Source organism: Amblyomma mixtum, chromosome 3 (assembly GCF_055824585.1).
Source record: "Amblyomma mixtum isolate Tamu chromosome 3, ASM5582458v1, whole genome shotgun sequence".
Lineage (NCBI taxonomy): Eukaryota > Metazoa > Arthropoda > Arachnida > Ixodida > Ixodidae > Amblyomma > Amblyomma mixtum.
The window spans coordinates 56,826,940-56,843,197 of NC_143014.1; the positions used below are offsets into that span (position 1 = coordinate 56,826,940).

Genomic DNA, 16,258 nt, shown 5'->3' on the forward strand with positions numbered 1-16,258 from the left:
ACGCAAGGGCAGCTTTGGCCAAAGAAAATAAATATCCATTTTTGTCGCGGTTTCCATAATGGAGACACGCAGCCACACACTTGCCAATAACAGCAGTCCCTTTTCAAGAGTTTCATTACTAACATTTTTTTAGTTACCATTCACCTCCGATGGCCATGAGCACAGTGACAAACGCTTGTTTATTCGAGTTTGCCTTCTTCATGTTTACACTTCTAACTCGCAAATTCGTGGCTTTACGTTGTTTTGATCTTGAAACATTCTTGTTCTTAACTACTTTTCGTCTTGATTAATTAGCACACATAATTGTGAACTCAGCTTCAGCATAACGGAAACGGCGCCGTAGCAGTGAGGTTTGCGGCTGCAGTCGTTACTTCATGGGAATACTCATTTAGAGCTGATGTTTGGTAAGATGCCTCGTATTGGCCGTGGTGACGCTTCTACCCCCTGTCTTTTATTCTATTCACTTAGATTCTGCGCTGCTCAGTGCCCGAATTATTACAACCCTAGTATTACAGCCGAATTATTACAGCCTTATGCCGAGAATATGCTGTTCTTAATTTCGAATTAACTTTATGACTTAAAGGTTGAAAGTAAAGATCGCGTGGATGTTTGGCTGCTTCAGGAAGGCGACAAGCCTTCCGCTTGCAGCGAGAAGCCAACAGCGAATGATCTCGTAGGACTAAGCAGATGAAGCCCATACAGGCTCGCAGAGGTTTCGTTTCCACGCTGGGAGCTTGTACAAGTAAAAATAACCACGAACATGAAACATTAGACCGAGAGTTGCTTGGTAATAAGTGTATTTCCTAGAAAGGATGCCGTCCCAAGCAGACCGTAGCATCCGGACGACGCCCTCGTCATCCTCTTCGCAAAAATTCGGCTTCTTGCAGATTCTCTACCGGCGCTTCAATCAGGTGGCGAAGGGCAGCAGTCCGGCCCCAGGCGTAACTGGAGGCCACGCTATTATGAGTGGCGGTGGCTTCTCCTTCAAAGATATCTTCATGCGACCGCTCCACACGTTCACTGTCCCGTGTGCAGTGGTCGCCTTGCAACCACAACGAAGATGAGGCAAGCACTTGCCTCGGGCATGTACAAGTGCTTGCCTCAAATACCAGCGGGCGTGATCAGGCCGCCCATGAACGCCCGGCCTGCTGACCTGCTGCGTTCACTAAGGTGACCCCGGTGCACATGTGCTCACGCTGCAGGACATGGTGCGCGAAGGCATCCTGCGCGTCTTCACCAGCACCAAGGCGAGATGGTGAATGTGCAGCAGGTTCACCGGGGTATCTGGCGCAGTGGCGGGCATTAGTCGGGAGAATCGAGCGCCAGCTTGGTCGTGAACCAACTCCGAGAAGTGGCTTTCACGATGACGCTTCTCCCCGCGAGCCGCCATGGGCTGGTTGCGACCAATGATGATCTTGCGCTTGACGTCGACTCCAATCCCATGCCGACGAGCGTGGTCACCAGGTGACAGGGAGGCCAGGTGGTGTAGGCGCTGTGCGTGCACCAGGGAGCGAACAGCTTGCCCTGCTATCAGACGGAGTTGACGTTGCCCATGATCACGGTGCGGGCCGTATGTAACCGGGGTGACCGCGTGCTGGGGGCCGACGGCGACGTTACCCCCAGCGCGGACTCGAAGCCCGGCATGATGTTTGTGCTCACCAAAGTGCTCTTTGTCAACGGGCGTAAGAGCTTCGCATCGACGGTGCCTGATGAAGCAGCGCCGGCTCGGCACCAGCAGGTTGCCGCGATGTTTTTCCGAGCGGATAATCTGCACAGCTTTCTGCGTTGCGTCGCCGTGAAAACCTGCTGCCATTGCAAGGTGAGGTCGCGTGCCTTCGAGGTCTAGCCACTCGCCGTTCAGCAACTGCACGCAGGGAGCAAGGGAGAGTGTCCAAGGCGACAGTGCCATTTGCTCTTCTGACCTGTAGGACTGGTCCTCCGTCAGAGCAGGGGACGAAACAGGAACTCTCAGTAGACCAGGGACGCTCGACTTGTGGTCACAGCTCCAGGCTCGCGCGTCGCACAGTGCTCCGGCTGGAAGGACCCCAGACGTCGGCGCTGCGCTCTTCGGAGACCGTGAGAACCGCCTGCTCCCGCGGCCGGCCGGGCTGGAACGTCAGCGCGATGAGCTTGGTTGAGAGGCCAGCATTGCGCCCTTCTGGAACCAGGGGAGAGCCCAGCCCTGGGAATCCGTTGTGGTTTGCGCCGCCGGCACCGGACGCAGTTCGGAGGCGCGCGTGCCGAGTGGCACGTGAGAGTGGAACGAGCTTTCCTCATTGTTTTCATCCACGCGCTGTCGCTCTGTTTGCATCATATCGTTTTTTTGTTTGCTTGTTCAGACACAGAAATGTATTTACAAGGATACTTTCTAGGAACCAAAATGTTTGTGCGCGCTATTCAGTATACAGAAATAAAGCCATCAAGCAAATATTTTCAAAAGCGAAACGTTCGACAATACATTTGGCAGCTTATGTCTTCCTCCCTCGCTTCTTTCTTTTCTCTCTGATGGGTTTTGTGGCCGTAACGTAAAAAAAAAAGGATTGGTACCAAACACTAATTATTAATGGACGCTTAAGCTTTCAAGGCTGCCGATTTTTTCTCTGTGGGCTAAAAAGCGACCACACTACTTGAGGAAATATCAACCACTTTCGGCGGACGCACTTCCATAGCGACACAGGTTTTTAACTTAAGGCGAAAGAGGTTGAAGTTTTCTCAAGCCTGTGATGTCCCCGTAACTCTTTGCAAGAAATTACGAAACGAAATGCGTTGGCATGTCAAATTAAGAATTATTTGCAATCACCCTCGGTTGATGCTTCCGGCAGGCCGAGAAAAGGTTTCGATAAAAAAAAAAAACACATTTTGCGAACCTATTCCGACTGGCTGCATGCATGCTATTTGGAGTGGCGTATTGCGTTGACGCTTATTAAAGATCTTTCGCATCTCTCAACACAGAAAACGTCGACACAAAAGCCACAAGACAAACGCACTTCAACACCCAAATAACGCTGGCTCAAGGAGGTGTCAAGTGAGACCATCGGCCTGAGCTTGTATAAACTGAAAGCATGCCGTTCGCGTCGTGCTTTTCGCCTACAAAGAATAAAATTACTCTGCAGTGGGCGATACAATCGAGGCAAAATATTGACACACAACATTTGTTCAATTGGAGAGAGTTTCACTTAATAGCGGAGTGCCGGCTGCTCCAAAGCTTCACTCGACGGAGTTGAAACCAGCTTAAGCCCGTAGGCTACCGCAACCACAATAGAGTCATACACCCGTACAGGTGCCAAGAGAAACGTTGCATTTTAAACGGCATTCCTGACAGGACATTCGTTATTTCCGTTTAATTTCTGACAGTCACCTTCAATCGTCGTGATCATTGTCGCTGACGCTTGCTTAATTGTGCTTTTTTTTTTCTGGTTCCTTTTCTACACTACAAAGTAAAGGCTTAGATTTTTTCAGCGCTTCGCATACCATCTGCATGCACTGGGGAAAGACTCCACGGCATCGGCATCTGAAATTTAGATTGCAGCGGGAACACTACATCTCTTAGTCATTTAGCGCCAAAGTTAGTTGAGCTGGAAGGCAGTGACCGTGCAGAGGTCTTCAACCTCAACAGAACGTTTTGGTGAGCGAGTTGGTGCGACACTTTTGAAATAATTGTGCTGAGAAGGTGCGTTGAAATGGGACAACAATAAATGAGAGACACAAGGCTGCGCCCGTCATGTGACTGAGTTGCTATTTCCGTCCCGTTTCAACGCACCTTCTCAGCACAGTAATGTCAAAACATTATAACCTCGTTCGGTGCTCACATCAGATCATTTCATTTATTGCTCCTATCACAGCTATTTCGCGTAGCTGACGGCCGGAATAGCTACAGCCCCGATTCCCACTATTGCCATGATTACACTGTAGATAATTTTTTAATTCATTTGGTAATAAAAAAGTCTTCACAGCACCTCGTTCCAGTACACGTGGTGAAACTGTTTATAACGGTGCAGCACCCAAATATCACCTACAATCGGTCATTTTCCTTCTGTAAACTAACATCAAGTACAAGCATTCACTACCCGCTAGAGCAATACAAAACATTACAAGCACTGCACAAGTGCCATCATAATTATTCACTAAAGCTTCTGGAAGTCTACTTTGCACAAACAAATTCAAGTGGTGAAGTCCCAATTGTAATCGAAATATTGGCCGCCTGGCTAATACATTCAAGGTGCCCTTTCTTTTTTTAACGAGTTGTCGTCTTAGCGTGGTCGCACAGCTCACATTTAAGGCTGTACGACAAACTATAGCTCCTACAACTGGCTAGGGAAAACCAACGCATGCACACAGGTTTCGCAATCACGCTAAGGCACATAGCCATAGGAGAAGAAAGACAGGTGTTTGGGAAAGTGCATTTCAGAAAAGGAATTCCGGCTCATGCCATATCGCAGCATCGAGGCAACATCTTCATAACCCTCTTCGACCGCACCTCAAAAAGTAGGCTAGGTGATGCTTTTCATCAGCACTTCAAAGCGGAGGCTGGGTGGAACTATCTAAAAACCGGTATAAGGGTCGGCAACGTCTCCGCAGATTGCCACGGCGTTTCCTTCAAATTAGTGAACACGCGACCACTCCACACGCCCATTGTCCCGTGGGTGGTGGTCGCCTTGCAACCAAAACGAAGATGAGGCAAGCACTCGCCGTAGGGACGGACGAGTGCTTGCATCTCATTGAGGAGGGGATACTGAAGCCGCCCATGGTCATCCGCCCTGCGGTGCTTCTACGTTCAGCGGCCTGGCGTGCCGACACTAAGCGCCATGGGGCGCAAAGGCTGCACGTGAGTCTTCAGCAGCTCCTTGGCCAGTCGGTGAATGCGGAGTGGTCCACCTGGGTATTTCCCGCGGGATTAGCAGCTCGACGGAGGAGTCTAGAGGCACCGCTGTCGTAATCCATCTCCGAGAAGTGCTTTCACGATGATGGCTGCGCGATCCGCCAACCACTATGTGCTGAGTGTGGACGACGATGGTGTTGTGCCTGGCGCCGACTTCTACTACGTCCAGCTGTACGTGGCAACAGGCAGGCTCTACAGGTGACGCGGAGCCAAAGTGACTAGACGGCGTGGCTACATCACAGGGAAAACAGCAGGTTCTGTCGTCAGACGGGGGAGTCGAGTGACAGCGTGGGAGACAACCAGCAGCACGAGAGAGTCGCGTTCGCCACGATGACAGTGCAGGCCGCATGCAATGAAAGACCCCGCGCATTGGGTTCGGGCGACGATGGCGTTGCGCCGGACGTCGAATGCAGGTCTACTCAGATATTTACGCAGACCATCGTGCTGTTCTTTGTGATCGGAAATAGCAGCATCGCATTGATGGCGCACGGCGAAGAAGCAGCGGCTTGGTCTCAGGTCGCGGCGGTATTCCAGTAAATGGATGAACTGCAGGACGCTCTCCGTTAGGTCAGCTGGGAGAACACTTATTGTGAATGCTTGGAGGGGCCGCGTCAGGCCTAAGAGGTACAGCTACTCGTCCGTCTGCTCAAATAGTGGAACGAAGGTATCCCTGGGCGACCGGGGATACTGCTGTCGAAACGGGTAGGGCAGGTCCTCCATGGCAGCAAGGGCCCACACAGCAACTTTCAGGTATTCAGGAATGCTCGCGCTGCGCTGTCAGCGGTTGGCTCGGGCGTCGCGCTGTGCTGCTGCTGGAAGAACCCCGAAGCTGTCTGAAGCACCGTCGTTGGCCTCTCTGAAGACGGCCAACACCGGCGGTTTTCCTTCACTAGCTAAGCGAGATGTCATCACGTTGAGCTGGGTTGCAAGACGAGCATGGAGCGCTTTCGGTCAGGAACGTCCGTCGTTGAAGCAGGTAGAGACCATCACTAGGCGTCCGTAGCGAGTTGTGCCAGCAGCTTAACGTTATCTGGGTGTCTAGAATGAAGCGCTGCTCGAAGGCGTGCGTGTCGATTGATTGTTGTTGCTCTTGCTTCCTGAAAAACGATGGCACATACCCACAGTGGGGGATGGGCCAGGGTTTGGTGCAGATCCAAACAGGAAAAAACTCATCCTGGTTTATCTCAAGCGGCTCTTAAATATAAATAGGGCTGTGAAAAAAAAAATCAAGAATGTTGAGAGGTCTTGAGGAAGTCGGAATGAAAATCGTGGAAACAAAGCGGTGTGGGTTGAATAACTAAATTTTTTAGCAATAATCTGAAATAAAATTATTTTGAGAGAAAAATAAGCACACCTAGAAGTTAACACAAAATTCTCCCGGTTTCACTAATATACTTGTGTAGAAGTTGACACACCTGCTTAAGGCCGTGCCCTTTGACGGTTTCACCGAAGGAAAGGAGGACATGGAAGAGTAAACAGCAGCCCTGATTGAGAGAGAGGATTCTGAAAAAACTGAATTCTTTGCAGAGCCGTGGTGTGCGAGGGATGGAGCGAGCTTTTTCATATTTTTTTTCTTTGGCTGAGAACGTGGTTTTGTTTCTTCCCACGCTAAAATGCATTCATTTCGACACTTACTGCTAGACAAAATGTTTGTGCGTAGCAGTGAATGAAAAGAAATCAAGAAAAAAAACGTACAACTAGAGTAGTTTGATGTAAAGCTTTACAATTAAGGCCTCTCTCTTTCGTGTGCTCCTCTTCCCTTTTCTGTCTGTTCTGGTAGGAATGGAATCGGTCAAAAAAAATTAGCCACCTTATTGACGCCTAAGCTGTCTATTATTTCTATGTGGCCTGAACTGCGATTACAGTTGGTGATGGTTGCAGGAACTTACCCGGTGCTGCACGAATTGTCAGTTGCATCGAGGAACCTAATTTCTAGAAAGTGCCTTCGATTACCGGCTACTGCAAACCCAGTTGGACACGAGGAAATTAGGTAAACATAAGGAATAAAAAATGGGCGTTGCATGAACCAATTCAGACGCCAGGTTTTGTATGAACACATGATGATGACATTTCTCACATAGTTTCTCGGAGATAATGTAGCAACGTAATATGTATTCACGCAAAGAAGCAAAACCGCGTCGCTGTTTCTGGTCTGTGAAATGCACCGATTTTTAGTCATCTATATTCAGCACGTTGCGACAGCCAGACGGCGAACCGTTAAGAAGTGTTCAGTGCCTTAAATGTTCTGTATTTGCAGGTGAGACCTTGCATGCCTTAAAGCCCTGTAGCCAGGGTGTTTAGGCCATTGAATTTTGCCCTCGATCAACTTGTTCAAAATAAATTGTTTTTTTCTGGAGAGGAAAATCGAGAAAAAAACTGTTTAGAACGTTTACCTGGCATTTCCTTGTCATTTTTTGTATTGAAAAGTGTTTGAATGTGCCCCTCCTGCTAGGACCATGCATGGTCCGCAGTATTTCAAATAAAAAATTCGTTACAAGTAATAATAATAGAATGGACTTTAGTTAATCCCAACATTCGGCTTATTCTAAATGGCGCTTTGGCCCCGCCACTATCAGGTGGATTATCCAACATATGCCGAAACTTCAAAAATGTAAAAAATGGAAATATTCTTCATATAAGCTGTTTCTTTCACATCACAATTCAGAATCATCCTTTTATTCGTGGAAATGTTTTTCTCTACACCACCTGTTGAATCTTTTTCGTCGTCTTCGCTGCCCAACCAGCAAAGAAGAGGAAGACCGCTAGGAGTGTGTGCAACGGGACGTACGCTGTGACGTTCTTGATTCCCTCTTGGTTTAGGGTGCACTAATTAAACCCCTTTCGAACCGTCCAAGCGTTCAACCTTTTGGGTGCCTGCCCGTGGTCTATCCTCAACAGACGACGCTTCCCTCTCCGCTGATCTCATCTCCTGCGCTCCAGCTGGACGCGGGAGATTCGAACACCACGTTTTCAATTGGTGATTGCGCCAGTGTTTTAGGCAAAATCGAAAAAAAAAAGAACTACATAGACGTAATCATCAACGAGTCTATTTCACTACCTTAGAATGTTAGCGAATTCGAAAGCTCCTCTGTATGACTTTAAGAGTCAGTTATTACTGTTACTGCTACTGCTGCCACTACTACTGCGACTATTAATGATGATGGTGACTATGATTATGACAGCCACTTCAATGTGAAATACGATGCGCAATTAAATTCAGTGTACTATTCCTAGAAAGCAGAAAATGAAAGACCCGGCGACATGATGACCTGAATAAAAATCAAATAACGAAGGCAATTATGCGCCCCAAATCTACTGCATATAATGAAAATACCTCGAAGTGGCGGCAGCAAGCAATCAGCTTGCTCCATTGCCTATAGAATCCCAAATGGGTGTCATGCAAACAGAGCTAGGCCTCACCGCTGCTTAGGAATATCATTTTCGAAGGGCGAAATTGTGAAGGCGTTTCGTCATTTCGGGCATTTTGAACGATGCAGAATTTGGTGCCGAACATTAGTTGCGTTCAAGCATGCCAGTGGGTTCATATTCGATGCGCTTCATAGCGGATGCTTTTTAACCGCAGTCAGTCAACGAAGAGAAAATCATGATGATGACGATTTCTTTATTACGCAAGGGCAGCTTTGGCCAAAGAAAATAAATATCCATTTTTGTCGCGGTTTCCATAATGGAAACACACAGCCACACACTTGCCAATAACAGCAGTCCCTTTTCAAGAGTTTCATTACTAACATTTTTTTAGTTACCATTCACCTCCGATGGCCATGAGCACAGTGACAAACGCTTGTTTATTCGAGTTTTTCTTCTTCATGTTTACACTTCTAACTCGCAAATTCGTGGCTTTACGTTGTTATGATCTTGAAACATTCTTGTTCTTAACTACTTTTCGTCTTGATTAATTAGCACACATAATTGTGAACTCAGCTTCAGCATAACGGAACGGCGCCGTAGCAGTGAGGTCTGCGGCTGCAGTGGTTACTTCATGCGAATACTCATTTAGAGCTGATGTTTGGTAAGATGCCTCGTATTGGCCGTGGTGACGCTTCTACCCCCTGTATTTTATTCTATTCACTTAGATTGTGCGCTGCTCAGTGCCCGAATTATTACAACCCTAGTATTACAGCCGAATTATTACAGCCTTATGCCGAGAATATGCTGTTCTTAATTTCGAATTAACTTTATGACTTAAAGGTTGAAAGTAAAGATCGCGAGGATGTTTGGCTGCTTCAGGAAGGCGACAAGCCTTCCGCTTGCAGCGAGAAGCCAACAGCGAATGATCTCGTAGGACTAAGCAGATGAAGCCCATACAGGCTCGCAGAGGTTTCGTTTCCACGCTGGGAGCTTGTACAAGTAAAAATAACCACGAACATGAAACATTAGACCGAGAGTTGCTTGGTAATAAGTGTATTTCCTAGAAAGGATGCCGTCCCAAGCAGACCGTAGCATCCGGACGACGCCCTCGTCATCCTCTTCGCAAAAATTCGGCTTCTTGCAGATTCTCTACCGGCGCTTCAATCAGGTGGCGAAGGGCAGGAGTCCGGCCCCAGGCGTAACTGGAGGCCACGCTATTATGAGTGGCGGTGGCTTCTCCTTCAAAGATATCTTCATGCGACCGCTCCACACGTTCACTGTCCCGTGTGCAGTGGTCGCCTTGCAACCACAACGAAGATGAGGCAAGCACTTGCCTCGGGGATGGGCAAGTGCTTGCCCCACAAAAGAGCGGGCGTGCTCAGGCCGCCCATGAACGCCCGGCCTGCTGACCTGCTGCGTTTACTAAGGTGACCCCGGTGCACATGTGCTCACGCTGCAGGACATGGTGCGCGAAGGCATCCTGCGCGTCTTCACCAGCACCAAGGAGAGATGGTCAATGTGCAGCAGGTTCACCGGGGTATCTGGCGCAGTGGCGGGCATTAGTCGGGGGAATCGAGCGCCAGCTTGGTCGTGAACCAACTCCGAGAAGTGGCTTTCACGATGACGCTTCTCCCCGCGAGCCGCCATGGGCTGGTTGCGACCAATGATGATCTTGCGCTTGACGTCGACTCCAATCCCATGCCGACGAGCGTGGTCACCAGGTGACAGGGAGGCCAGGTGGTGTAGGCGCTGTGGGTGCACCAGGGCGCGAACAGCTTGCCCTGCTATCAGACGGAGTTGACGTTGCCCATGATCACGGTGCGGGCCGTATGTAACCGGGGTGACCGCGTGCTGGGGGCCGACGGCGACGTTACCCCCAGCGCGGACTCGAAGCCCGGCATGATGTTTGTGCTCACCAAAGTGCTCTTTGTCAACGGGCGTAGGAGCTTCGCATCGACGGTGCCTGATGAAGCAGCGCCGGCTCGGCACCAGCAGGTTGCCGCGATGTTTTTCCGAGCGGATAATCTGCACAGCTTTCTCCGTTGCGTCGCCGTGAAAACCTGCTGCCATTGCAAGGTGAGGTCGCGTCCTGTCGAGGTCTAGCCACTCGCCGTTCAGCAACTGCACGCAGGGAGCAAGGGAGGGTGTCCAAGGCGACAGTGCCATTTTCTCTTCTGACCTGTAGGACTGGTCCTCCGTCACAGCAGGACATGAAACAGGAACTCTCAGCAGACCAGGGACGCTCGGCCTGTGGTCACAGCTCCAGGCTCGCGCGTCGCACAGTGCTCCGGCTGGAAGGACCCCAACGTCGGCGCTGCGCTCCTCGGAGACCGTGGGAACCGCCTGCTCCCGCGGCCGGCCGGGCTGGAACGTCAGCGCGATGAGCTTGGTTGAGAGGCCAGCATTGCGCCCTTTTGGAACCAGGGGAGAGCCGAGCCCTGGGAATCCGTTGTGGTTTGCGCCGGCGGCACCGGGCGCAGTTCGGAGGCGCGCGTGCTGAGTTGCACGTGAGAGTGGAACGAGCTTTCCTTATTGTTTTCGTCTCCTTTGATCTCCTCAGTGTTTTCATCTCAATATTCTGAAACGCGAAAATTTAGGCATTACGGCTGCCCGCCTTTGCCTCCCTCACTCGTTTCTTTTTTTTTATCTCTCACTGTGATGGCTTTTGTGGACATAAAATGAAAAAAAGAATTTGCATTAAACACCAATTAATAATGGACGCTTAAGCTGTCAAGACTGCCGATCTTTGCTCTGTGTTCTAAAAAGCGACCGCACTACTTGAGGAAATATCAACCGCCTTAAGCCTCGTGCAGAGTCTGTCCTATTATCTGCAGAGTCAGTCGTTATCTGGGTGTCTAGTGCGAAGCGCAGGTCGATGGCGCGCGTGTAGATTGGTGCGCGAGAGATGGAGTTCGCCCAGCTGCGAACCTGGTTTTGTTTGTTCCGACACTAAATGCATTCATTGTCATAATTATCGGCAGACAAAATGTTTGTGCGTAGCAGTGAATGAAAACAAATGGAGAAACTTAGCGTACAACTAGAAAAGTTCGATGTAAAACTTTACAATTAAGGCCTCTCTCTCTCTCTCTTGTGTTCCTCTTCCTTTTTCTATCTGTTCTGGTAGGAATTAAATAAGAATAAAAAGAAGAGCCACCTTACTGATGCCAAAGCTCTTAAGGCTGCCGGTCTGTTATATGCGGCTTGAATTTGTTAACAGTTGGTGATGTTGTTTTTTTTTTATTCGAGAAGTGTGCCATGAGGCATAAGTTGAGGAAGAGGGAATGGAGTACAGGAGATAGAAAGTTAAAAGGAGGATGAAGACCAGTTTCGCTTAGGCTGTCGCAGAGGTTGCCGGTGATGTGATTGTCCGTAGTCCCCTTTATATAATCACAACCGCGGTTCTACCGCAGGCCCACCTCCCCGAGGAGCCGTTTTCTAGCAGGAGTCGTTGCTGGGCACGTTCACAAGTGCCGCACATCACACATGTCCGGTGCAGCGCCGCAGTGAGGGCACCTGTCAGTTGCTGGTAGACCTTTTAACCGCCCCCGATGACGAACAGATGGGATTAGAGACACCCCTGCCCGAATCCGGCGCACGAATACCTCCTCCTGTTGAGTAAGACCACGGGATAACGGGTGCGAACACGGAGGAATTAGAGCTGGTGTTCGCTGGCGCTGAACTTGTGAATCGGAAACATGGGAAGGGAAGGGGGGAGGGGGGGGGGGGGAGGTGGCGGGTCGTGCGATGTCTCAAGGTGTATCATAGGATTCGCTTGGATTTTATGTGGATCTTCAAAATGGCCACGAATCCAGTGTATGCGCACAGGACATAGGTACTTTGCGCAGAGCAGGTGAATTGACTGTGTAATCCGGAATATGCGTCGAACAGCCTTAGGCTGTTTAAGGGCAGCGAGGGAGTGGGTGAAAAGGTGAACTGCATTGAATGTCGGAGCGAGCGGAAGGGATGCAATGGCATTTTAAATGGTTTGAAGTTCCAATGCCAGCGGGGGGCACATATCCGCGGTATATGTCGCGCGAGAGTTGAGATGCGGATGGGAGTTACGTGATGGTTGTACCAACTTCTCCGATGCTGCACGCATTGTCAGTTGCGGCGAGGAACCTGATTCCTAGAAAGTGCCTTCGATTACCGGCTGCTGGAAACACACTTGGACATTAGGAAATTAGATGAATATCATGAATAAAAAATGGGCTGTGCATGAACCAATACAGATTCCAGGTTTTTTATGAACACACAATGATGATGACATTTCTCACAAGTTTAATTGCGATAATGTAATAACGTAATATGTGTTCACGCAAAACAGCAAAACCGTGTCGCTTTACTGGTTTATGAAATGCCGCGGCGGTCGAATTGTAGAGGCGTGTCTGTGCGATGTCAGTGCACGTTAAAGAACCCTAGGTGGTCGAAATTTCAGGAGCCCCTTCACTACGGCATCCCTCATAGCCTGAGTCCCTTTGGGATGTTTAAGCCACGTAAACTGTAAACGATATTTGGGCAGCCATTTTCAGCACGTTGCGACAGCCAGTTGGCGAACCATCAAGAAGTTTTGAGTGCCTTAAATGTTTTGTGCTCGCTGGCGAGACCTTGCACCCCTTAAAAGACTTGCAGCCAGGGTGTTTAGGCCACTGAATTTTACCCTCGAGCCACTTGTTAGAAATAAATTGTTGTTCATGTAGAGAAAAAACGTCCTCTCGAACAGCCACGTATGATGGCACTACCAGCCCAGAGCTAACATACCGTCCCTCTTATATGCAACACCCCTTTCGAAGATTCTGACTCTCCACAACCTTCCAGCTATCGCGAGACTTGTTTGTCACTGATGCCGAGACGCTATCAGGTCTGCACTTCTGGCGCAGTCTCAACGAGCAATTTCTCAGCTAGATTTCGCAGGAGTCTTTAAAAAAGTACCCGCTTCCTTTGCAGATAGCCTACTGCATGCGCATCTGTAAAATATGCGAAGTCGTCAGCTTAAGGTATAATCCGGAAGCAAACAAAAGACAGCGGGAAATGCGCATACGGTCTTTGGAAAGCATGGTGCATAGCTAACGTGAAGCCTCTTTGTTCTTCCCCATACAAGCTTTCCGAGCTGTGCAGATGATGTACGATCACGGGGATGTACAAATAAGCATCAAACGTGTTTGATCTATGCGGCCGTACCTAAGCACCTGTAATACTTATAGAGGCAAATCTGATTCGAACACAAAACAAGCAGAGGGAATCAGTGTTGAGCGCTTTAATCTTTCAGGCAAATAATTAGCATTCTCAGTGGGCACCGGAACGTGCATGCACTGTGAAGTTTTCTGTTTATTACGAGAAGCCAGGTAGCACGCTACAGTCCGCAACTGTCGCCGACACAACGCCGCACCTCCCGCAGTGGTTCTGGATTTTTGAGGCAAGAAAGACGGAGGGCATGCAGTACCGCGGCGATGATGACGAAGCGAGGGCCGAGCGAAAGTAAAAAGAGCAGGGCTGGACGATAAAATGAAAGCTACGGTTTAGAACACTTCCCTGCTATCGTTACAAGTAATAATATTAGAGTGGACTGCCGTCAATCCGAACAATCGTCTAATTAAAAATCACGCTTCGGTTCCGCCAATATCAGGAACTTCAGAAATAAGAAAAATTGAAATATTTTTCGATACAAGATGTTTATTTGAGATCACACTACAGAATCATCCTTTTATTAGTGGAAATATTTTTCTCTACACCGCCTACACCGACGCGGTTTCCCTCTCCGCTGTTCTCCTCTCCTGCGTTCGAGCTGGACGCGAGAGATTTGAACACCATGCTTTGAATGGGTGATTGTGCCAGTGTTCCAGCCAATATAAAAAAAAAAATCAACTGCACAGACGTAATCAACAACCAGTCTATTTCACTATCCTAAAAAATTAGCTGCTTCGAAAGGGACTCAGTATGCCTTTAGGAGTCAGTTAATGCTGCTACTGCTATCACTACTACTGCGATTATTAATAATGATGGTGATTATGATGACCACCGCCACAACACCATACGTTTCTTTAAGGGCACAGAACTGCTGTCAGTTTTTATTGCCGTAGCGCTTCAGCGTAAAAAACGATACGAAATAAAATCCACTGTCCTATACCTACAAAGGGGAAAATGAAGGGCCCGGTGAAATGATGACCACACTAAAAATATAATAACCCAGGCAATAATGCGTCCCAAATCTACTGCATATCATGGAAATACCGTGAAGTGGTGGCAGCAAGCAATCAGCTTGCTTAATTACCTAAAAAGTCACAAATGGGTGCCAAGCAAAAGGCAGATAGGCCTTACCACTGCTTAGAAATATCATTTTCAAAGTATAAAACTGTGAAGGCGTCTCATAATTTTGGGCATTCTAAGCGATGAACATTTTGGTAGTGAACAATAGTCATGTTCAAGCATGCCCGCGGATTCATATTCGATGCGCTTCATATTCATAACCGCAGTCAACGGAGAGAAAACCATGATGATGATAATTTTTTACGTCGCACGGGCAGCTTTGGTCAAAGAAAATAAACATCCGCTTGGTCACTGTTACCACAGTGGAGACACACTCCCACGCACATGCCAATAGCAGCAGTCTTTTTTCAAGAGTTTTCAATACAAACATTTTTTTAGCCAACATTCGCCTCAGCTGATCATGAGCACTGTGACAGACGCTTGTTTAATCGAGTTTTTCTTTTTCATGTTTACATTTCCAACTCGCAAATTCATGGCAAACTTTTTTTTCTGATCATGAAACACTCTAGTTCTTGACTAATTTCCGTTCTGGATTGATTTGAATTGTGACTGAATTCTTGTTTGAATTCTGAATTCCACTTTAGCATAACGGAAACGGCGCCGTGGCACTGACGTCTTTGGCTGTGGTAGTTTCTTCATGGTGAAACTCATCTAGTGCTAATGTTTGGTAAGCTGGCACGTATTGGCCGTGGTGACGCTTGTACCCAGACTTTGTGCTGGCTCATAGCATCGCATTTCATTTATTTTCATTTACATTGTCCGCTGCACAGTGCCTCAATTATTCAACCCTATTTCGCCGTAGTACCGAGAATGTGCTGTTCTTAATTCCGAAATAAATTAATGATTTAAAGCTTCAAAGCTAAGATCGCGTACATGGTTGACTGCTTAAGGAAGGCGAAAAGCCTTCCGCTTGCAGCGAGCAGCCCACGGCGAAAGACCACTTAGGACTAACCAGAAAAAGCCAACACAGGCTCTCAGAGGTTTCGTTCCCACACTGGGAGCATAAAAAATGACCACGAACATGAAACAGTAGAGCGACAGTTGTTTTGTAAGAAATGTATTTGTTAGAAAGGATGCCGTCCAAAGCAGACTAGCATCCGGATGACGCTTTCGTCATCCTCTTCCCAAAATGTCGGCTTCATGCGAATCCTCAACCGGTGCTTCGATCGGGTGGCGGAGGGCAGCAGTCCGGCCACAGGCGTAACTGGAGGCCACGCTATTATGAGTGGCGGTGGCTTCTCCTTCAAAGGCATCTTCATGCGACCACTCCACATGTCCATTGTGGCGTGGGTGGTGGTCGCCTTGCAACCACAACGAAGATGAGGCAAGCACTTGCCTCGGGGATGGGCAAGTGCTTGCCCCAAAAGAGCGGGCGTGCTCAGGCCGCCCATGAACGCCCGGCCTCGTGACCTGCTGCGTTCACTAAGGTGAGCCCGGTGTGCTCACGCTGCAGGACATGGTGCGTGAAGGCATCCTGCGCATATTCAGCAGCACCGAGGCCAGACGGTCAATGCGCAGCAGGTTCACCGGGGTATCTGGCGCAGTGGCGGGCATTAGACGGGGGAATCGAGCGCCAGCTCGGTCAAGAACCGACTCCGAGAAGTGGCTTTCACGATGACGCTTCTCCCCGCGAGCTGCCATGGGCTGGTTGCGACCAACGATGATCTGGCGCTTGACGTCGGTTCCAACCCCATGCCGACCAGCGCGGCCTCCAGGTGACAGGGAGGATAGGTGATGAAGGCGCCG

At 48.9% G+C, this 16,258-nt stretch overlaps 3 protein-coding genes across 4 annotated transcripts in view; 1 reads left to right on the top strand and 2 right to left on the bottom strand.

Moving 5' to 3' along the window:
• LOC149350274 (uncharacterized) overlaps positions 1-16,258 on the top strand; it is a 297,408-nt gene that overhangs the window by 92,173 nt on the left and 188,977 nt on the right. The window lies entirely within an intron of this gene.
• On the bottom strand, positions 1,303-1,909 carry LOC149350275 (uncharacterized). Its single transcript, XM_089576863.1, has 2 exons — positions 1,589-1,909; positions 1,303-1,524 (listed from the first exon to the last, which is right to left on the bottom strand). The coding sequence occupies exons 1-2, from the start codon at positions 1,907-1,909 to the stop codon at positions 1,303-1,305; spliced, it is 543 nt and encodes a 180-aa protein (XP_089432989.1).
• LOC149350276 (uncharacterized) lies at positions 9,808-10,414 on the bottom strand. Its single transcript, XM_089576864.1, has 2 exons — positions 10,094-10,414; positions 9,808-10,029 (listed from the first exon to the last, which is right to left on the bottom strand). Exons 1-2 carry the CDS (start codon positions 10,412-10,414, stop codon positions 9,808-9,810), a joined length of 543 nt encoding a protein of 180 aa, XP_089432990.1.

Coding starts and splice junctions, on each gene's coding strand:
- LOC149350275 (XM_089576863.1), bottom strand. CDS start 1,909: ATGGCACTGTCGCCTTGGACACTCTCCCTTGCTCCCTGCGTGCAGTTG. Junction 1,525..1,588: donor CCGTCGGCCCCCAGCACGCG/GTCACCCCGGTT, acceptor GTCTGATAGCAG/GGCAAGCTGTTCGCTCCCTG.
- LOC149350276 (XM_089576864.1), bottom strand. CDS start 10,414: ATGGCACTGTCGCCTTGGACACCCTCCCTTGCTCCCTGCGTGCAGTTG. Junction 10,030..10,093: donor CCGTCGGCCCCCAGCACGCG/GTCACCCCGGTT, acceptor GTCTGATAGCAG/GGCAAGCTGTTCGCGCCCTG.